A 22,765-nucleotide genomic window follows, 5' to 3' on the forward strand; every position below is an offset into this window, starting at 1 on the left:
TTAGGGCAGTAACTAACTAGTTTAAAGCAGTTCTATGAAGCTGCTCCTTAGCTGTATATTTCTTTTCCAACAGAAGCATTGCAGGACACAATGTTTTTCTATTATTGCAAACAGAACTCTAGAAAAAAACATACACAGTGCTTTATTACTAAGCTATTTGAATAGAGCTCTTATTTCTGGGCACAGCTACCAAATCACTGCAGCAAGTTATCTTAAATTACCCACTATCCACACACAATTTCTCTACAAGACCCATCGTGCATCTTCCCCCTTGGATTATCAGAGTTGAAAGTACTACAGGAGTACTCTGTGCATGAAGGGTGCAGGGGACATGCAGTTGAAGTCATGAAGTGTCAACAACCCAGCTGTAATTCCCTTAAACATTAGTCCTTCGCCTGTTCAGCTCCAGGGGATAAAAGTGTTCCTTACATAAAAGCTGACATGGACATACACAACATACAAGTTATATATTCCCAGTTCTGTTTATTTTCATGGAATGCTAATTTAGTTACAATATGGCAGTTCATAACTACTGAAATGTGACATGAGTTCATCTCCAATGCTGCAGAACAGTCTTGATTCATATATATTTTTGTTTTAAAACAATCTTATTTTACATAGTTGAGGTCTCTGGTGGTTTTTAAGCTCTGATGCTTAAGCACACAGCAGGCTACAAACCTTAGATTTTATATTTATACATATATTCTATGTATTCAGACAACCACTGTAAGTTATCTATAATTTAATATTTATAAAAGTGCATATACTGGTACATATGCACCTCTAGAACACACTTTTACTACTGCCTCCCGTTTATAAAAAGCTGCTTAATATACAGCCATATTATTTTCACTCACTGCTATAAAGTCCTTTACTACCTCTGTTACATGATTTCAACTAGTGAATTCCCTCAAACTGAATGTAGGTATTTCTATGTATATGTTTTCCTAAAGAAAAAAATCCTCCCCATTCCTTTAAGAAGTTTTAAATCATGCATTAGTCTGGTAAACAGTCACTTTAGCACGGATTTTAGAATCCTAGACAGTGTAAAATCTACTTCTGGAAAATGTCTGTCTCTAATTTCTTTTAGTTACAAAAAAATATATAGAATTGAAACATACTGAATACATGCATCTCTCAAAGTGGCTACATTTTAGCCTTATAGATAAATTAAAAAAAGTACACCCCTGTTAGCAGGATGCAAAAATGGCCTCAAATAGGCCATTACCTGTATTTTGTAGAACCCATTATGTTAAAAAGTTCAAGTCAACTGTTCTCTCAAGATGATGTCAAAAGTCTGAAGAGCATAAGGTACTTATATTAAATATACAAAGGTGGGTACACCTACCTAGTGCCATTTAATTGGTCAACATTTCTCAAGGCTTCTAAGGTTTTGCCTCTGGTGATGCAAGTCCTGAAATGATCTGAATGAACATTTAAGCTGAAAAGGTTTTTTTTTTTTTTTAAATACATCTTAAAAGCAAGTTGTGTTTAAAAGAAAAAATGTACACTGGACAACCTGAAGTACTCACTGAAACATCTGTACAAAACTTCTATAGATACAGGAAGAAATAATGGTGGGCTTGTTTCAAACAGAAGTAACACTTGTCAACATATGTAAAAACCTGCCTTGTTTTATTCCTCTACCCAGTAAGAATTTGCAGCTGTTCAGAACAAGTAAAATTGAAACCACCTCACAATGTTTACATTTAAAGTTTTTATACAGTGCAAATGTTTAAGACAGAGTAACTCCCCAGTGAAACAGGTGACACCTGAGTGCCAGTCTTTTGAAGATTCTTCTTTCAATTAAGTCTATTTACACATTAAGCTAAAGGTTCACTATGCTTTGAAGTTTGCTGAATATCAGCAGAAAAATACGTGAACTAGCAGCACTTGCATTAAGAATTTATGATGGTTACTTTAATGAATGCATAAAGTTTTCAAGACTGTATTCAGTGTCATACTGTTCTTGATCCCATAGTTCTCCAAGGTTTTCGAGTACTGATTTCATCGACGCTTTCCCAGAAGAGGTAGAGGTATCTGCTTTTTCAGTTTTTCCATCCTTCAAAAAAAAGAACAAAACACAAAACAATGAACCACCCAGCATACATATACACACACTCTTAATTGAACTTTCAGGCATATTTACTGGTCATGACCACATCATTGCTACAGAATTCTCAGTCTGATGATTAATTTTGGAAAATTTCACTTCCCTTCCTCTGTTTTTCTCAGGGCTGTCTATTGTTCGTCATTCCACTTCAAGTGTTCATCTGATTAAGTTTCACATCTCAAAGCAAAGCTTTTCCCTGAAGATTTTTTTTTTTTTTGCACAGATGGTTCTTTACCTTATCAAGAGTGAACAGATCAAGAAGCTGTTCTGTTCCCATGCTTTGTAGGCTAGCATTTTCTTGGCTAATCACTGTATTTGCAATATTCATTTTGAACTTCTGAAGACCCATAATCTTCTCCTCCAGAGTTCCCCTGGTTATCAGACGATATACATTAACAACACGTTTCTGGAAGAAAAAAGGAGTAGTAACATATTTAGAAAAAAATTCAATATTCAAGCTAGCAAAGCATTTTATATTGTTCTTAGTGGATTGCAAAGTTGCATCTTTCTCCACCGCAGGATTATTCCTTCTGCCTCTCCTCAGCAGCTCAGGACAAAGGTGATGGGTAGAAGGGGGGGACACAAACTCACCAAGTTTGGGGATAGAATAGGAAAACAGATACCAGCATCTTCAACATCTGACAAAACCCCAAACTACACATAACTAGCAGGAATGAAAAGTAGAGGTGGAATCCACCAGAGGTCACTTGTATTATGTATCACACAGCCTTACCCAAGTCCAAGGAAGGAGGCTTCCTCCTTCCAGTAAGGAAGTAAGGAAATAAAGAAGGCAACTTCCAGGTTTTAGAGATTTTCACCTGTCCAATCCGATGGGCCCGATCCATGGCTTGCAGGTCTCTCATTGGGTTCCAGTCATGTTCCACAAAGACTACTGTGTCAGCCCCAGTTAAATTAAGTCCCAATCCACCAACATGTGTGGTAAGCAGAAGAACATCTATAGATGGGTCATTATTAAACCTGCAATTGAAAATATAGAAGCATGTTAAAATTCTTTTAATACTGTAATCTCAAAACTACTCTGAAGTTCCTCTGTCAGCAGCAGTCAATATAAGAGGAATAAAGGTATTAGTTTAGTAATAAAAGCATTAGTTTAGTAATTACTAAGTCCTAAAGTGACAACAGCTTGCAGCACCTCTAAGACTCCTGTTCACTAGAAGAAAAAATGCAATAGAAATTTTACAAGTTGGTGTCAAAGTTAAATGAGTCCTAGTCACAAGTGAACAAAGCTATGCATCTCCTTAATACTGTTTTCCAGCATTTGTCATGGAAATCAAAAATCAATGTTTACTTTTTCCCTGTATTAACACATGTAAACCAGTAAGACTGAGGTTCAGATTTCTTTCTTAGCACAGACAGTTAATTACAACACAGGGCACAGTGGTGCAGCCTTCAGTTTTGCCTTCCTGGGAGGCCAAGACTTTAGCTTCATAACTCATGCAGGACCATAGTAAAATCTGCCAAGGATTCCAACCAGGTGCCATCAGCCCCTTCCTCTCCTATTCTAGAGGTACTTACAAGAGTCCGACAGGGAGATATCACTCAGTTTGGGCAAGATTACACGGGAATATGAACAGAGCATTTGGACTCCAGCAGTAGATGGGAACGTCAGCTCTGTGCAAGCCAGACTCTTTCTTTTTCCCCTATCTCCAGCATAAATCCCACCCCACACAGGTCACGGAGGGCGCAGCTCACCGTGACACAATGGAGTGCCTCTGGCCAGCAGGTATGCTGCCATCTAGTCGCAAATAGGTGACGGAGGGCAGGTGAGGCTTGAGAAGGTCGTGCTCCACTATATCCAGCATGCTCTTGAGCTGACAGAAGATGAGGATCCTGTGCTGGGCCACAACAGCTTCAGTGCCACTCTCTGAAGATCCACCGTTCCCCAGACCACAGTCCAGCAGCAGCTTAAAAGTTAAAAAGCATTAAAATACATTCAAGTAACAACAGTTTTCATGGCCATATTGACACTGATGGATCAAAAGCCATTCAGTTACAGAGGAAAGTCTGTAAGTGATGGTCACTCCAAAAGCATAGTGGGAGGTTTGACTACATTGCTAAACTATAAAGAATTTAAGTTTCATAGCAATTTTTTGTGTTATATAAATTCTCTTGCAGGTGAAACGTGTAGAGCAATCGAACTTTATCAGGCTAACAAACTGTGTAATAAACAGGAGAAAAGTCTTCCTTTCGAGTAAAAAGTAACAGTAAAAAAACAGTAAAAACAGTTAACAGTAAAAAAGGGTTTTTGACAAGACAGCAAAATTACGTAACATCGCTATCCCTTTAAGTAGAGAGACATATGCCTGTTCTGGTGGAGTTTTAAGTAAAACCTTTTAAATCGTAACACCAGGTGAGACACAGACATTATTAGACTTAGGGCCCAACATGCAAGTTTACTCACTTGTTTTAAAGCAGACAATTTAGGCGCATGCTGGATATCTCGAAGGGATGAGTTATGAGATGCAAGTTGCTCTGTAATTCTTTTATATTCTGGATGCTGGGTTGTCAACACTAATGCTGGATGGTTGCATAGTTTCCGTAAATACTGCAGAGCCTTCAGTCAATTTGGAAAAAGAAGTTCAGAGAAATGATTAGTAACAATATGTGACAGAAAGGGATTCTTTAAAAAAAAAAGTGATCCCAAGTATAGAGGCCTCTTGGCCACATTCCACAAGATGGACTTTCATTTTTTTTTCCAAGAATAGTCATGCCTTATTACAGAGAAGGAAAACTCCACAGTACTTCAAACTGAAAGCCAGCGACTGTAAGGACTGTAATACTCTTGGTCCCTGCTACAGGAGATGGGCAGAGCCCTTCAGAGTTATTGCCTCCAAATACCAAGACTTAAACTGTAAATTTTACAAAACCATGCACCTTCATAAATCCTTCTGTTTACACTGCCTTCAGTATCTTAATTTTGCAGTGTAATTGAAGTATTTTCCCTCTAGTTTCAAGGTTTTGCACTTTTGATAATCATTCTAATTTGAGTGCTGTACTTAATAAAGATAACCATACAAAGGAGGCTAATTCTTATAGTTTTCAGCTTTAGTTAAACTCAGAAAAACTGATAAGAAATAAACAAGCAAAGCAGTGACAGTTACTGAACCAATCTGTACCTGAAATACATGACCTGTAGCTTTCAGTTTTGGTTTTTCAGTTTCTTCAGTCAATGAAATTGATGAAACTGTTTCATCAATATCACATTTGGCACGAGACTTGGCAAAATCTTCATAAAGCTGAACCTGTAGATTAGGCCCCAGATAAACAAGTCAGTATTGTTTTCTTCCCCAAAAGAAAGATAAGAGAAATAGACATTTTTAAAACTTAGTGCCAAGTTCAAGTTATGGATCATCATAAATTAAGAAAACTATTTTATAGGTTGCACAAGATCAACCTTGAACAGTAGAACCAACTGCAAGTTATTTGCTTTCACAAAGAAAATACTTGTAAAGTATTTAACAATTTGAAATGACTAGATATTCTTCTTATAGAAACATGTCAGAAATTAAGCCAAGGAAATATTCTATTACTACCATGCTGAAATTAGTTTTGAACATGACTAGAAGAACAAAATAAAAATGTGAGGTCCCAAAGAATGTCAGGGCTGACATCCAATTGACCCTGGAATAAACAGCTGCAAGTGGCTCCTCTGTGGTCTCAACTATGCTGAAAAAACAGCCACTTCTTACTCATACCTGTAGAGGGCTGAGAATACAGTAATAGTCTTGAATAATCTTGGGTGGAAGATCTTGCAGGACATCCTCTTTCATTCTCCTGAGCAGGAATGGCAGCACTTGGCGGTGCAGGGCTTCCATCGCAAGAACACCTAGCATAAGAAACAGAGGCAGTAAGTGCTGCAGAAAGGAGAGTTAGAAATAGTTTGAAATATTCAGCACAAAAAACACCTGACATGCTTAATGTTGACCATGCCTACTATTTTCACTAGCATTTCTCATTTAGCAGGAAAGCCAAGAAACCAAAGATTTACAGCTTGATCCTTACCAGCCTCTTGCTCACGACTAGAGCTTCGGGCATCTCTACTTGCCAATATGGGTTTGCCATAACGAGCTGCAAATTGGCGTTCTGTACCCAAAAATCCTGGCATAAGGAAGTCAAACAATGACCACAACTCTAAGACGTTGTTCTGAACATAAAAGAAACATTTGTTAAATTATTTCCAAAACTACTGAATCGTTCCAAATCATCAGGACATTCCCACACATATTCAACACTGCCTGTAAAACACCACAAACTTGTAAAACACCACAAACAAACACCAATAAAGTTTGGAACACTTGGAACTTAGGGGCTCTTTCATCACCCTAAGTTACAGGGAGAGCCAACTGTACAGTGACACATAAATGGACTTTCTACTGCATCTGTTGTCAAGGCTTTTATGTCTCTACATATAAGCACACATCGGAAGGAAAAAAAAGTTTGGGGTATTTAGAAAGGAAATAATTTTACAAGCTTTAGTCTTAACAAGACAATCCTGGCAAAGACAGTAAACTTGACTGAAGAAGCCTCTCTTGCTTATTTTCTACTTGGCCAACTTGTTTGGAAAGAATAGGGGGTGGGAGGAAAGAGATGAGCAAGGACAGCAGTTTACCTGTATTGGTGTTCCAGAAAGAATTATTCTGTAATTGGCAGTCAGCTGTTTTACTGCTTTTGACAATTTTGTTTTTCCATTTTTTATTACGTGGCCTTCATCAAGAATGCAGTAGTTAAACTTAATATTTCTAGAAATAAGAACAGACTGAAATAGCATCAAAAATTCTAAAGACTATGAAACTCCTCAGAAAACAGACCAAACTCTTACTTGAAGAAGTCAATGTCATTTCTCACAACATCATACGAAGCCACTATAAGATTGTGTCTTTTCACCTGGTGTTGCAATCTTAAGGAAAAAAAAGAATAAAACACATAACTAAAGCCTTCCTTACATGGAGGTTTTTATTTCTAACTTTCAAGGCTTTACTGTGCTCATAAACTATGCTTCAGCAGGGAAATGAACTGCAAAGTTATTTTGTGCGGTATTTTACTTCAAGTTATAAATGCAAACTGCATTACCTTGCTCTTTCAGTAGGAGGTCCTGTATAGTGCAAAGGATTAAGATACTCTTTTGAGCAAAATTTTCCCACTTCATCCACCCAGTGTCCTGTAAGTGTGGGAGGGCATACTACCAAGGAGGGAAGAGGAACACTGTCCACCAGTTTTGTTCTTGCATATTCTTGAGCCCTTTAAGAATATTACAGCATGTTAGTTTTTATTCTCCAAAAACATATCTTTACAAGCTCTGAAGCTAGAATGTTACTCATTTAACCTTACCTGAGGCAATGATCTCCTGCAAGAATACATATGGACTGTAAAGTTTTCCCTAAACCCATGTCATCACAGAGAATTCCATGAAGTTTGTATTTATTGAGAAATGCCAACCAGTTTACTCCATCCTGAAAGAGAAATGCAAGTTTCTCATAGGAATTACAAACTGGCCTCCCTAGCTAAGCTTCCCCTCACAAATCCATTACTGCTAAACTATGACTTTGTTTCCTGCCACCTCAGACTCTCCACATAAAGCATTCCCAAAAATGCAGTTACAGGTGTACATAACTATTCCTCCTGAGTATATATAATAAAGAGACTTCCATAAATGCTTCCACTCCAGCTCGCTCACTCAAATCAGAGGGGGATAAATGGAGAACCCCTAACAAATGCCGAACACAACAGCCAAACCAGGCCCTTCAGCTGAGGTGCCCCAATCAACTTCAGTAAAGCACAGCCCACTAGGCCTTCCTTGAGAAAAAAACAGCAGAACTGAGAATTCAACATGAAAAGTTTTCCTTTCTTTTTGAAGAATTCAGTAGTTTCCTTACTTAACTCCCTTGAATAAGTATGTACTGTTTCAGATAAAGGAGAAAACATGAACTTCTGCTCTTCCATAGTACTCTATCAGATTATGCTATTCTTCTAGAAGAAAAGTGAATTCTAAGTTGTTACCTGCTGATATTTTCTGAGCTCTGCTTTGATTGGTACTGGAATTTTGTAGTTTTCCAGTTTTTTTCCATCCAGCAATTGCTCCAGGAAGTGCCGTTCTTTAGCTTTCATTCGGATTAATTCTTCAGACATGTTTGGTGGATCGGGAATGCCAGCCTAGAGTAATATTTTTGAACAAGCAACTGAGGCCAGAGTACTATAATCTCACACAAACGGTGTTAAGTAAAACATAACACTAGCTTAGACCTTTTAAAAAAATGGAAAGGATCTGCAATCTTTTCAATTCTATAGCACAAAGTTTTGTGTTATATTTGCTTGATTCCTTGAAGATCAATTTCTCTGGAGTTTTATGAGGCACAAAACACGTTTTGTCCCAAAGGAAACAATGAAAAATTTTGTAAGCTTGCATACAAGAGTGGAGATCCTGGAGCTGCTCCACTTTAGAATCTCACCAATTGGCTAGAAAAGACTGTTAGAAAAGCTCCGGGGGGAAAAAAAAGTATCATACAAACAAGTCAAATAAGTAAGAGGGCATCCAAAATACAACAACCCAATAAAGCTAAGTGCCTGTACGTAACATTGTTTGACACAAGGCTGTAACACCAAAAACCTTGATCTACAACTCGTTCCAGATTATAATGCAATGACTTACGTAGATAAATGCAAGACTTGCATCTTTTGAAAATGCTGATCTCCAAGTGGAAGCTGCTTTTCAATAGCAGTTGTCAGAATTGGGTCTTGATAAATAATACTCTCAATATATGCTTCACGTTAAGCTAGACATAGGTGACCCTTGGGATCGCAGCCTCACTACCGTGGCAGTGTAATCTGATAGCCATATGATCTGATCTCCACGTGACAGAGATACTTCCAGAAATACAGCCATAGAAGTGGATTAGGTAATCAGACAAACTTTGCTGGCTCATTTATAACACTAGTATCCTTACACAATGAAAATATGTTCCTTCTTTCTCACACCGTTATGACAAGGAACCTATAGAAATTAAGCTATTTAAGTACTTAAGCTAGTTACAGATTATAATACGCATGCCCCCACGCACGCTAGTACTTTTTTGGGGGGAATGCAATCAACAAGATTACATCAAGGAAACAATGCCAAGCCTACAAAATTCCTGGCAGTCAGCTCCTTATTTACATGCAACATTCCAAGTTTATTTATATATTTCTTAAACTGAGAGTACTGTGCAGTATGAAAGAGTGCCAGTCATGCAGGAGAAAGGACTTTAAAACTGTAGGACAAATGCATTTCAGGAAGGCTGAATGTCTCTCTTGCATTTGAAGGTTACTATGGTGCTCTATAAAGCTGTCTCAGTGCATCTGAAACGATCTCCACTGGCAGCGTAGGAGTCAGGAACAGAATCCTCTGCTCTGAGGACAAGAGATAAATCTAACAAGAGTGACATTAGTATTAAGGCCGTTGTTGATACTAATGTCAGGAGGACTAAGCTATAAGAACATACAGATATCCAAGTATGTTTAGGTTTGTAGTTGTCTCATACTCCGATTCTCTTCTATTCAGAGTACTTTAAAGTTAAAACTGCATGGATCCCACAGGATTCCACATAAAAAAAGGCCACTGTTAGGAATGGCATTAGAATGAATAGCATCGCACTAGCAGATTTCACTTAGAAATTCAGTGTTTCACTTTCAGTAACTTATGGTGCAAGCACATAGAAAAAGCAGTTTAAGGGAGGCTGCTAGTTATCAAAAGCTCTGTCATGCTAAATAAAAACAGAGGTAGGAGATGCTAAATCCCTTAAATCCAAAGTTTTTCATTAAAAACACACAAAGAAGTTCGGAACTGTCTTCTATTACCATCTACTGGTGAAAACAGGTTACGCACAAGCCTTGTACCCTTTGAAGTGCAGGACTAGAAAGTGTGTGAATTATGCAAGCTGTAAGAGGCATGAAAGGCTTTGTAGTTTTCCAAAGGGCCAGGATTATGTTATGTAAGAACATACTCATTTTAACACTTTTTCCATTACTGCCATCTCCTTTTAAGTTCCTTTTTAAGTGTACTTATTTGCATGCATTTCTCCTGGTCAGACACACAACAAGCTTACTCAGGAAGAACACACACACACACAACCTCTTAAGAATTTTAAGGGAAGACACTGGTTGGGCAAGAGCATCATTAAGCACAAACTAGTGATTATACGTTCTACCTTCACATACACAATTGAATTAAACTATGTTTAGAATAAGAGCTTTATTCTAGCATTAATTTAGAAAACTGACAGAAGGCCCAATTTTCCTTCTTTTAAGTAGAAAGGTTCTGTCTTCAGTTACCTGATATGGACCAAACAGCTACCAAAACAAGAGTTAATTATTCGGCAGTTTAAGAGACAGAAACTTCAGCTTTGTCCAAATTGAGGACAGAGGGGTTCACAGGTTCACTGCACTCACAACATTAGCTTACCTCAAGAGGCATTAGCCTAATCAGGGTTGCAAAGCACTGAGTGGCCATGAAACGCACACTGTCGGTCTGGTCACTCATCCTGCCCAAGACGGGAACCACCAGAAGAACGATATATGGAACAATTCCAACATCCAACTGTTCCATTACACCTGGATTAGTTATTATTAAGGAAGTTTTTGTTTAACTGGTTCAGGATTGTCTGACATAGGTATATACCTATCGGGCGTGAAATTGGCCAGTTAAGCTATTAATGCATTACACTGAGATAAGCAAGATTTATACTACCAAACCAATGGGAAAAGTTAGTTTTGCCTACCCAGTTGCATGGTCCTCCCCGCTTCCTTTATCAGAAATGCTTATTTATGGTGAGTGAATTCCAGTTTGAAAACACTCACACCTGCTTTACTTTCTCCCTTTCAGTTGTTTCATTTCTGTCTGAGGATTCCAAGTTTAATCTCAAGTTAATCGCTGCCATTTTTGACCGCAAAGACTTAAGAAGGCTATACAGGTGCTCCCCCCACTCAGCCCAGTCTTTACCTGTTCGAGACTTACTGCCAACATAAGAGTAAAAAATAATTTTAACAACAAAAAGTTAAATTACATGGCAGAAATACATTAGAATCCATAACTTCATTTCCATTCACCTCAGTAACACACCTGTCTGGAGACAGGGAGCAAGTGCCTCTAACTGAGGTAGGACCAGATGAATCCACTCACAGGAAAAAACTTCTTAGAATTGAATGCCCTGTCTATGTGCTAATGGAGTCCAAGTTTGCACATCTGAAAAATGTTTATGCTAGCTTCAGTAATGATATAAAGTTATTTTCCTACAGTACATTCACTTTCTTTGAGAAGCCCATTAATTACTGACCTTAGTGCATTTTTGTGACAGTAAATATTTGTTGTTTTTGAATTTTAGTGGCTTTCAATTTAATTCATTTTTATCTTGTTTTCATAGAGTACAAAGTGGAAAAAAAAATCTGCATTCTCCCCAACAAAACCTAAGAGATGCAATGGAAATTAAAGTTCTTTATATTCTTTGCTTACAGGAGGAAAATCCCCCAACATTTTGCTTTATTTACACTTCTGCTATTCTGCGAGCTGGAGCCCCCTTCTTCCCCAAGTTATATAGAAGAAAACAAGTTTCTGCATTTGTGAAGACTCAAGAAAGGATACATGCAAGGGCTTCAATTGCACCCTCTTGCTTGGTGTTGTCATCTATTGCTCCCAGCCATGGCAGAACTTTTTCTAGGAAAATATTCATTGTTTCCATGGTAGCTATTTTGCTCATCACACCTACACAACGAGCAGCCATGTGTCTCACTGCAGTGCTGGGATGTTGAAGGCACATGTAAAGATGAGGCAAATGCTGAATTAACTGAATAGAAGAGGGTAGGAGGGAAAAATGGTTATTATCTGCTATAAACAAATTACTGAATCATTTTGAAGTATTGTTTAAGTTTCTATTGTCTCCCAAGAAATACAAAATATCTCCTGAACAAGATACAGTTATTTAAGACTGAAAAAAAATGTTTCGGAATTAAAGACAAGTTACTGTAAGCTTCTGATATGCTTAATTCTTTGATCAAGAATGATTCCTCAATACCTCCATTCCTCAAAAATTCAGCATGTAATAACATGCTTAAGGTTTTAGTTTAAATGCAAATCAAACATATCCTCCATAATTATTTCAGACTGCATAAGTGCTAGGTATTCAGAATGGTTTTTTTATAAGGACATAATTGCTTAAACCCAAATATGAAATACTTTAAAATAATTCCTTCCAGTAATGAAGTTTATCCTAGGCTCTTTTCACTTAAGTTCAGGCAGAGGAATTATCCATGTTGGGAGTTTATTAGCTCTGGCTGATAAGTGGGATGAGACTAAGTTACATCCACACTGCAGGTGTTAGCTTGCTGCTACACGTGGCTTACTCTACAACCCATATAAGCAAATACAGAGTTTAAGAATCCATAGGACACAGCAAGTAATAGCTTTGAAACACCTAGGAACTGCTGAAGAAAAAAAGGCTACATTTTCAGCTGTTAAAACTAGGATACAAGTCTTGAAGCACAGACAGTCTATCAAGTGTAAAAAGAAAGTAAAGCTTGATCAAAGTTAGGCAAAGTCATCACTCCCCTAGCCCTCAAAGATCTAAAAATCAGGGAACACACTGAAGCATTTCGTAAGAAAACTGCTTTGGTTTATGATTACCAGAGGATGAAGTTGAAAATCCATTGAAGCTGCTGTTGTTTCAAACACCTGCAAAGAATTCACAAGCTCCTGGGCAGGAGCATCTCCTTTTTCCAGTAAAGACTTTCGATCTGTTAGGACAAACATATACTCAGTTTAAGATAAACATAATACCACTAGCCCTCCGAAGCCCCAGCTCAGTCAGAAATGCAATTACCAAAATTGTTTATGTGAATGTTGTTCCGTAATGAACCAACCATAGCATCCCAGAGATGTGGCAATCCTGTTGCCATTTCAGCACCAAAGTGTTTAGCTATAGTTGATAAGGCAAACTCAGCTCCTCTCCTCTGCACAACATACGGTTTCTGAGCCTAGAATTCAATAACAGAGTAGTGACATCAGACAGGCTTTCAAACAAGTTTCATCTATTAAACAAATAGACAACATCAGCAAGTTTCTAAACACTAGCCTATAATATTTGGTAGGTGTGCTGTCAGATTTATATCAAAAGTCATCTACAGAAACAAGCATTCTTGTAGTCACAAGTCAGCCCCAAGAACACTGCCTAAGCCCAAAACTGGAAGCTGGCTCTGGAATTTACAGTGAGGGTAAACATTTACATGGATTTATACAGAAATATTCATACCCTGTACTAAATGTAAAATAAATAATGCAAAAGTATTTCATTTTCTGTAATGACACTTGGCAGATTCTAAACAAGTTGTAATCATTAACTAGCCTATGCTGCTTGCCTCATGGAATTTAATCTGAATGCAATTCTTAAAAATCCTGAAGAGCTGCAATGTTGCCGACTGCAATTAATTTGAACACCAACAAAGATGGGAGAGAGACAACAAAAATACTGACGTAAGCTTTGGAACTTTACCTCATCAAGTTCAGTGGGAATACTCCCAGTACTGCCAGCAGGAAGATCTGCAATTGGGGCTTTTGGAGCTTTTGGAGTAGGACCTCGTCGACTTGTGATGGCAAAAGCAGCTTTCTGGTGTCTGTACAGTGTAATTATTCCCCTGTGCTTAGTAACTGTATGGTGCATCCCATCTTTATCAGAGTTGGGCCCTGAGAGAAGAGAGAAGTTGACAATCAACAGCACAGTTTAGGATGTAAGGAGAAGTCACTGCCACCTACAAATCATTTGCAGATCTTAATTTGCTTTACAAACAGTAGATAAGTGGTCATTGTTCTCAAGGGTAGAGCAGAGTTACCTTAAGAGTACACTATAGGTGTGGCAAAAAAAAAAAGATATAACCGTGCAAATTACCACATGAATCCCAATTAAGGGGGAAACAATAAAATTTTAGTTAAATGATACCCTCCTGCATAAGCTTTACAGAAAACAGCATATGTTCAAACATTGAAATGAACTTCGATTTGTTTAAAAAAGTTCAAAACTTCTGCAGTAAAATAAATACAGATGCCATCAGCATCTTTCAAAATGCACTTGTTAATATTTCTCCATTTAAGATAGCCATTAGGCTCCACAGTGTGCAGCAACAAGTACCTGAATAAAATACAGTCAATACTAAAGAATCAATTACAGACATTATAAAACACTTCGAAAGCAACACTCATACAAATACTCACTTAACAGTTCAGAGACAAGCACAGATATATTTTCAGAAGTCTGACAGTAAAACAACATACCTTTTGAATTTTCATGTCCGCCCTGAGGCTGTGCAGGACATGCTGCTAATGGGGTAAGATGTGGATCCACGCAGAGGGAGTTACAAAGATTTTTTACAATTTTTGAGTTGGGGCAGGGACACCTTAGGGTGCACTGCTGAAGTAGCTTAGCTATACAGGAAGCCACATAGTTTTGTACCAGCGTATTCTCTTCTTTTTTAATAGCTTCCATTAAGGGTTTTATAACAGGATTTAACTTTTCTGGAAGTTGCTGCAAGTTCACAACTGCACATGCTGCAAAAGTATGGACTCGCAGATGCAACACTTGCCATTCTTGATTTGTTTCATTAACAGTCATCTGCACTTGCTGTCGCTTGCTATCCAGCTGCTGCAGAACTTTAGGGCTTACAGTAAAGGATGTTGTCACTTCATTGAAAACAGAAGTAACCTAAAAAAAGAAAGTTACAAGACTTTCATTTATGGTAAAAACCAGATATCCTCTAGACGCTGCAGTTTGCACAGCAGAACATGAGTCACTTCCGCCAGGTATTTCCATCTTTTCCCTGCAAGTAATGGGAACGCAGTTTCTGGAATCTTGTATTGCAGTTCCATGGGAGAATGGGACATACCACAAGCATTTCAAGCCCAGCCTTGCAAAGTGTTAAAAGGAGATTTATTTTGCCCTATAGCCACACAATAAAATCACATATATGCTGGTTTATCAGATAAGCACCAGATAGTTAAAAAACACTCTACTAGTCAAGCAGAATAGAAAGGATGTGCAAGGTCCTGCACACGCAAAAATACAGTAACTGCAGAACTTGCTCTAGTCTTCTCCTTACCTCCACCCCAAAACGGGTGGACTGCTGCTACTCAAATCTGTTAAAGAAAACAGTTCAAAAGCAACATGGTATCAGGAATCATTGAATTTACTCCAACAACAGGATACATGGGTTCTCAGGTAAGATGGCAACTTTTGAGAAGATTAGTGTGAATTTTTACTTACCTTTTAGTTTAAATGCTCAGGCCAAGTCTTTCTACTATCAGAAGCCAACTTACAAGCTGCACAGATACAGTACTAGTCTATTAGAGCAAACACGGCAACCTGCACACACAAATTTTTCCTTCAAACTCTGATTTGATAATGAATTTGTCCTTGTGACACGCTACAAGCAAATAATCCAATTTAGCTCAAAATTACTGTGACATCAGATACCAGGTGACTTTACAAATTGAGTAAATTACCATCTGCAATACTTAATTCATTACTGAATTAAAATTTGGTTGTCTAAGAATCAGTGATAATGTTCTGAACAACTCACAGGAAACCAGAAGTACTACATTTCCCAGAGATCCAAATTCCATATGACTAGCAATATTTTAGAGGAAAAAAAATGTTTTTTTTAAATAATTGTATTGAAGGTGTATCTCAAGGTGAGACTTAAGACTTGAGAGAAGGGTAGACATGCCTCTACTTACCAGCTCATTCGCTTGGTCTATCGTAAACACACTAGAGTTTACTCTGTTCCCAATGTCAATGTGTGCGTCAGCAAAGAGTGAGATGAGCTGTTTACATTCATTCTGCATTCGTGTAAAAGGAACAGCAATTTCGTCGTAGTAGAGGTGCTCAGAAAGGACTCCAAGTAAACGAGGTTGCACACAAATGGCCACAGTTTTACACTCCTAAACAGAAAGACACACAATTGATTTTTCTTAGTTATCACAGCATTGCTGTTGTTCACGTTGCAGTTCAACAGTGGGCTCTAGCAACTGAAACAGTTTCTAGAAGGGCCATGAATTTCAATCAAGAATAGTCTGAACAAAACCTTCCGTCTACCCCCAGCAGTCATAGTGAACAAGAGGATAAACAGCCACAAAAACAGGAAATGTCTTAGACAAGTACAACATTCATCTTGAATAGATATATCTTAGAGAGAAATGTGAACATTTAACAATGCAGTTCTGACAGCTGGCTTTCAGCTAGTAAACAGGAATTTGTTCTTCCATTGTATCACCATTAAGTTTTCTATTTTGATATATAAATACCATTTTATCTTTTCTAATGAAATTGTATTTCAATCTAAACTAGCAGATGACAAAGTATGGATTAAGTTAGTAAGTCAAATTTATTTTTGCTGCAAAAAAAGCATCCTACCTTTTGCAAGGCTGCCCACTCACAGATTACTAATGCAACACTAATCCTCTGTAAGGCAGATTTAGAATTCAAATGGAAGAGCAGTAGCTGAGCTAGTGATTCAGCTGGCTTTATTTCTTGAGTAACAGTATTTACACCTGGGTCACAAATACAGCAGCAAAGTGCTCCCAGCAACCTGACAAAAGGAGAACACTATTACTCCAACATTGCAACTACTCAATAGATAATGATTCAAAATAAAGATACCAAAAAACTCCATAATTAGATTTTTAGCAAAAACAGTTTAACAGTAAACATATTTATTTTAAATATATTTTTTTCAAATTTCCAGTAAACTGACTTTGCTGCCATCATCCGGGCTCGCATGACAACATAATCCCTGGTTGTTGAGTCTTCTGCAATGCTCTCTGCTCCCGCAATATATTCCTGAATCACTTCCTTGTTCTGGGTTTGACCTTGACGCAGCTTAGTGCTTGCCTTCTCCTACGGCATAGATTTTAGAGGTTTAAAGTGAATGTGTTTATAAGAAAAGAAATTCAATAACATTTTAAGTAGCCATCAAACCCTGCAAAGATTGGCTGAACGCAGACTGTTTCTTAGCTAATGGATTTTTACAAGTAGTGAACCTTTATAAATAACCTAGCCTCTAATATTACTCCATTGTCCTATTAAACATATGATGTGGTTCTTAAATCTTGAATTGTTTCCTCAACATGCAGCTGACAAAAGTTCAGCATCATCTCATAAATAAAACGATGTGAGATTTAACACTGTTCTTTAAACAGAAGTTACTGTAGCTAAGCAACCACCTAGACAACTTGTAAAAGGGTCTACAAGGAGCACACTATATAAAACTGAATTCCCCTGAATAACTTGCCATAAAGGTAACAAAACTTCTGTTTTCTATGGACTTCACATACACACACACACACACACACACACACACACACACTTGAGAAGCAGCCACACCACTCCTCTCAAACCCCTTCAGAAGAAGTCTTTCTACATTAGTGCATAGTTAATCAGTTCCTGCTTTCCCCAGAAGAGTCTGGGAGGTCATATTCCACTTACTTTTGATCTGGTTTTCACTTCTAACAACATGTTTAAGTCAATAGGCAAATGAGAAGGCTGCATCATTAAGCAGAGCCAGGCTCCCATCCATGGGCAAGCAGCTGCAACCACGTACTGCACAGAGGCCTTGTTTAACAGTTCCAGCCATACCTGAGAAGAAACGTATTAGAAGCCATAGCAAGTCTGTGGTTTACACAACAGGACAGACATGGTGATCAAATGAACCATCCTACTCCCTCCTAGTTTATGCTAAAAGCATCTCATAGGCAGACCACAAAATAAACATGAATAGACTAAAAAAAGGATGCAAAAATGGTAGAGATGTAAGTGATAAGCCAAAAATTACCTTGTGAATAAGATCCAGAATTTCTTGATTGCTTTCTAGGATACAAAACTGAAAAATGTGTCTCAGCATGTCTTGCAGAATTGGAGTTAGCCAGGTTGAAAAGCTCTGAAACAAGGATATAATAATTGAGAATATTCTTATACACATCATAACACAACACTAGTAACTACTCCTTACCTGGTCTTGGGTAGACAGCAGAGTGAATAATGTTTCCAGCGCTGCTTTTCGCACAGAAGATATTGTGTGATGTAAGAAGGGCCACACACGTGGAACCAAAACTGTGAGGGACTGCTGGATACTGGGACATGAAGAGGCACAGGGGTAGCAAGAAGGAGAAAACATAATGGTCCAACATCAGCTATAAAATCTTATTCAAAAGGAAGTCTCCTTAAAAGCATCATTGCTTATACTAGGTGATTTTCAATCAGGTATGAAGTTCTAATGTACATGAACTTATACATGAACAACTTCTTTTAATAGAGGAAGAGACAACGCACCTATCTTCGGTACAGACACTTTGAGTTCACCACATAAATTATGAAAAATATAATAACATTCTAGCACGTAATTCCTTTAGTTTGACAGAGCACCAAGTAAAGAGGAAACTGAGATAGTCTTCAAATTGAAATAAGTTCTGAAAAGCTAACAATTATTGCCCTGAGCAATTAAGGCTTTATCTGCTACAACAGAAGGACTGAAAATAGGAATAAATAGGGAAGATTTGCCTTAAAAAAAAGGGGCAAAAAGAATTCCCTATCATACATACTGAAGGCTTGAAAATATCTTCCCTCTGGTTTCCTCAGCGAACATTCCAGTAATTTTGACAGATTTCTTCCTCCTCCCCCTCTTTCCCCCATTCTTGTTGGATCAGAAGTCAGCTTAATTCAATCTGTTGTTTACCCTCATCAGTCAGACTGACCGGCCGCACTATTGACTTTAAGTCTGCAGCTTTCTTTGGTACTGTTCCAGGAGCAGTTTTCCACAGGTACAGGCAATTCGTTCTGAAGGGAGCAGTTTCATCACTTGTCAAACTCCACTCAAGTAGGGGACAAATTAAACAGTCTGTGGACAGGACTACCATGTAATTGGGCATTTCAGTAAAGGATATTGTCCCCAACACAAAGCCACATATAAGCAATACCTATTACTTTTTGCTTATTTTATTGACTACTACTAACTCAGTGGAAGCAAAAATATTGTCTTAACTTTCACTCTGAGCAGGAGCTAGAATAAAATGAAAGTGTTGATAAGCAACAAGCACTTATTTGGCCTGTGGCTTGAAAGCAATTCTATTACTCCAATTCTTAAATATCTTGACAGTCAAATCAGCAATACTAATCAAATCAGTTACCTGCATTTTCGGACCTGAGGATATGTCAGAAGGGAAGAAAGAAGGATCATGATACTGTTTGTAGAAGCTGTCAAGTCATCCAACTCCAGAAGGGCATCCCACAACGTATTAAGAATAAAGGGCACCTAGACAGACAAGTACAAGAGGTTATGGTATAAAACAGAAAAAAAGCGCTCAGTATAAGTGCTGTCTTTCACATTAAAAGTGAACTTGTCAATTGGAATTTATGGAAAACAATTCATTCACCTTCTGAGACTGAAGGTGAACCAGGCTTTCCACTACGGGGACTAAAGATGCTGCAGCAACAGCTCGGACATCATCATCCAGATCCTGGAGGCCCTCAATTATTGCAGGCAAAACTTTAGGCAATAAAGTATCGATCATATCCTGTCAAAAATGATCAAGAATATTTTTTAAAGAAATGTACAGTAAGCCAAACAATCAAGATGTCTGTAACAAAACCTGTTATACAAGAAACTACAGCCCAACAACACAGTTCGAATATTCAAAGTTACCAGTTGTGAAATAAAACCTACAGCTAAATTTTAATGACGTTTAACTTACTGTAAAACTGAAAACAAAGCCTAATATTTGCAGAATACAGTGAACAGACCAAACCTCTTGTAGCATTTAGCTATGTCAACACAGCACATAAGTATGATCATAACCAGATATGCGCAGTCTGCTTTCATCTGAGTAGCTGTTACAAAAGTTATAACAATACAATAACCCTGCTATATACCTGCAGATTTCTGCAACTCGGATATAAAGATGCATTCACACATCTTAACCCACATGAGACTGCAGTGCAAGATTGCCTTGGTCACGTCTAACCGCTGTGCAGCCTCATTTTTGACTTGAGCTTTCTGTTCTGTTTTTTGAGCTTGCTATTCCAAAGGTCTCCACAGCTTATCACAAGGCTTGTTACCTGACGCACTGCCAAGGCATACTTGATTCCCAGAAGACCACCATGTCTCACTTCCCACTGTTCCTGTGTGAGCAGCTTCAGGAGAACATCCACAGTTTTATGAACTCCCGTCTCATTCATATGTTTCAATACAACTCCCAAAGTCTGTGCGCAGGTTTCACGTACAGGTGCTACCACCTAGGATACAACAAACAATGAAACGGGTATTTCTGTATGAAACCTCACTTAGAAGTAAACCCCTGAGTGGAACTGCTATGCAGGATGGAAAGCTGTTTATCAGCTACTTTGTAATAAGCATCTGCCCGTTACAGCGGGCACATGCAGTAAAGCAGTAGCACTATACACAGCTTAGCCCATCTGTTGCAAAGTTATTTCCCACAGAAATCTGCTCATCTCTCCAGAGTCACTTACTTCATCTGACACAAAGTCTCCAAATCTGTCTAATGCAAACACACAGAGAAGTCTAATAACCAAGTCTTCTAGCCATTCCTGATGCTGCTGAATCATCTGTAAAGACAGAAGTTGAATAACCTGACTGTATTTATTCAGAAAGGACTTGCTTTAGCTAAATTCAAATTAAAGAAATCACAATGCATATTTAAATTGATTGAATATCATCTTCTGCTGCATAAATGGCCAATGCAGAGGTGACTGAACTACTCAGACATTATTTGCTCTTCTCGGCTGGCTTCCCAGATAATCATTCCCTTTGAAAGATCACTTTTAATGAACAAAACTTTCAACATGTTAGGGATTTCATACATGTCAAAGAGCTACAAGTGGCATGTAGCAGGCAGGCCAGTTTTGAAGCTAACCTGAAGCGAATACTCTCTTTCCATAAGTAGTGAAGAAATGGATTAGAGTACCTTATACCTATAACGTGTTATTTAACTACTGCACAATCTCTAAGGAATACAGCTCCACATGGAAGCTAAAAGAGAAAAGCTTGTGTCTGGTCCATTACGGAAAGTAGGCTGAAATGGCTGACTATCGCTCTGGTAAATATATCTCCTCATCCTTCTATACTGTCTGTATCATAAGCTCCCACAAGGCAGCTTTGTAGCTGCAATAATCACATCTAGTACTGGAGATAAGAGCCTGTCTGTCCTTTCCAGCTGCTTTTACAGTAGTGAAGTCAGTATGAACTGAAATCCACTTCCATATGAAATTTTACTGTTAGAAAATTAAGTATCAGTCTCCATGTATTTAAAAGGATAAATATTTTTTCAGGAGTTACACACTTCTTGCAAGACAATAGTAAACTGATGGAATCAGCTTAGTATTTAAGTGATAGTATCAGACAGTCCAAGACATTTTGGCTGAATCCAGAGTTAAAAAAAACTTACATTGTAGAATGTGTTTCAGTACACCCTCAGCATAACCTGAAACTATTACTTTCTAGTAGGGAAGGAATTGTATATAAATATACAATTTATATTATTAATAACTCTTTATATGTAGCTTGTTTTTGTAGGCACGTTCAAGAAGAATTTAGCACGTCATGTAGTTATGTAGTCCACATACTTTGGCCAGACCAATCTCTTCACATGTGACTCCCTTTAAAACACCCACCTTTTCCAGAGCTTCAGTATTTTAAGTTAGGTTCAGAAAAGAACAATTCAGAACCATATTGTGGCTACAGAACAAGTAATTTACCTCTTCTAAAGAGCTGTCTCCTATTTTACCACCGCTTTTACCATGAGCTTTAAGTATCTCTCTTAGCCCAGTACCTGCACCATGTCGAACCTAGAAAAGTGAAAAGGATTAAAAATAATCAAGTGTTTAGAAATAGAGGATTAAAAAACACATTGGGTAGACTAAAAGCACTACAAGCAATTCAAAATATCAATGCTGCTTTATTTTCTTAATGTACACAGTTTCAAGTTAGTGGTACTTCATAAATTTACAAGGAAAGTAGTATTTTACTAGATCAAAAGCTATACTTGGAAAACAATTTTTTTTGATACTAGATCTGTAGAATACTTATACAGAAAGGAAAGTTTAAGGACAAAAGATATCAAGAACTGCTTCCACTTTTCAGTGCAGAAGATACCACTATCATACGTGCGATAAAGTAGCTCACTGCATTATAAAACACTAGTTCTCACAAACAGATCTGTTAACGTGGGCTATTACGTCTCACAGAGACGAAAATGTGTAAAAACATAAATCCTGTAATTAAACCACCAAAAGGGCAAAACTGCAGGAGATGGACAGACCTCTCCAACAGTTAGAGAAGATGCCTCTTTTTGCACATGAGCAGTTTCTTATGGAGACCCCAAAAGGGATCACATGATGCTAGAAATTTTCAGACAGGCCAGAACTCCTAATTAAATCTCTAAAGTATGAGCACCAATCCACAGTGTCCCCCCTATTTGAAGTAAAGCTAAAATACAAGTACCGAACACAAACTTCAAAACGAAGAGAGTCTTCCTCTGAATCCAAAGTGTGCTTGAGCACCAGAAATGAATACACAGAATGAATTCTCTGGCTTGAGAGGCAAAGATCATTC

At 37.9% G+C, this 22,765-nt stretch overlaps 1 protein-coding gene across 1 annotated transcript in view; it reads right to left on the bottom strand.

Moving 5' to 3' along the window:
* Positions 1-520: 520 nt before the first annotated feature.
* Positions 521-22,765, bottom strand: part of BTAF1 (B-TFIID TATA-box binding protein associated factor 1) — a 41,724-nt gene continuing 19,479 nt past the window's right edge. The window contains exons 9-38 of the mRNA XM_026051230.1: positions 21,910-21,999; positions 20,665-20,760; positions 20,254-20,430; positions 19,572-19,712; positions 19,326-19,450; positions 18,152-18,272; positions 17,975-18,079; positions 17,629-17,778; positions 16,898-17,040; positions 16,558-16,732; positions 15,882-16,085; positions 14,424-14,850; positions 13,648-13,838; positions 12,979-13,132; positions 12,783-12,892; positions 11,745-11,946; positions 10,569-10,717; positions 8,132-8,284; positions 7,463-7,584; positions 7,205-7,372; positions 6,954-7,031; positions 6,744-6,873; positions 6,137-6,278; positions 5,830-5,960; positions 5,251-5,376; positions 4,536-4,688; positions 3,827-4,038; positions 2,932-3,091; positions 2,349-2,519; positions 521-2,062 (exon numbers count right to left, since the gene is read on the bottom strand). Of these exons, the coding sequence (XP_025907015.1) occupies positions 1,916-2,062; positions 2,349-2,519; positions 2,932-3,091; positions 3,827-4,038; positions 4,536-4,688; positions 5,251-5,376; positions 5,830-5,960; positions 6,137-6,278; positions 6,744-6,873; positions 6,954-7,031; positions 7,205-7,372; positions 7,463-7,584; positions 8,132-8,284; positions 10,569-10,717; positions 11,745-11,946; positions 12,783-12,892; positions 12,979-13,132; positions 13,648-13,838; positions 14,424-14,850; positions 15,882-16,085; positions 16,558-16,732; positions 16,898-17,040; positions 17,629-17,778; positions 17,975-18,079; positions 18,152-18,272; positions 19,326-19,450; positions 19,572-19,712; positions 20,254-20,430; positions 20,665-20,760; positions 21,910-21,999 (4,653 nt within the window). The 3' untranslated portion in view covers positions 521-1,915. The remainder of the gene's footprint in view (positions 2,063-2,348; positions 2,520-2,931; positions 3,092-3,826; positions 4,039-4,535; positions 4,689-5,250; positions 5,377-5,829; positions 5,961-6,136; positions 6,279-6,743; positions 6,874-6,953; positions 7,032-7,204; positions 7,373-7,462; positions 7,585-8,131; positions 8,285-10,568; positions 10,718-11,744; positions 11,947-12,782; positions 12,893-12,978; positions 13,133-13,647; positions 13,839-14,423; positions 14,851-15,881; positions 16,086-16,557; positions 16,733-16,897; positions 17,041-17,628; positions 17,779-17,974; positions 18,080-18,151; positions 18,273-19,325; positions 19,451-19,571; positions 19,713-20,253; positions 20,431-20,664; positions 20,761-21,909; positions 22,000-22,765) is intronic.

Source organism: Nothoprocta perdicaria, unplaced genomic scaffold (genome assembly GCF_003342845.1).
Source record: "Nothoprocta perdicaria isolate Ctin4 unplaced genomic scaffold, notPer1 scaffold_111, whole genome shotgun sequence".
In the NCBI taxonomy this organism is placed as follows: domain Eukaryota; kingdom Metazoa; phylum Chordata; class Aves; order Tinamiformes; family Tinamidae; genus Nothoprocta; species Nothoprocta perdicaria.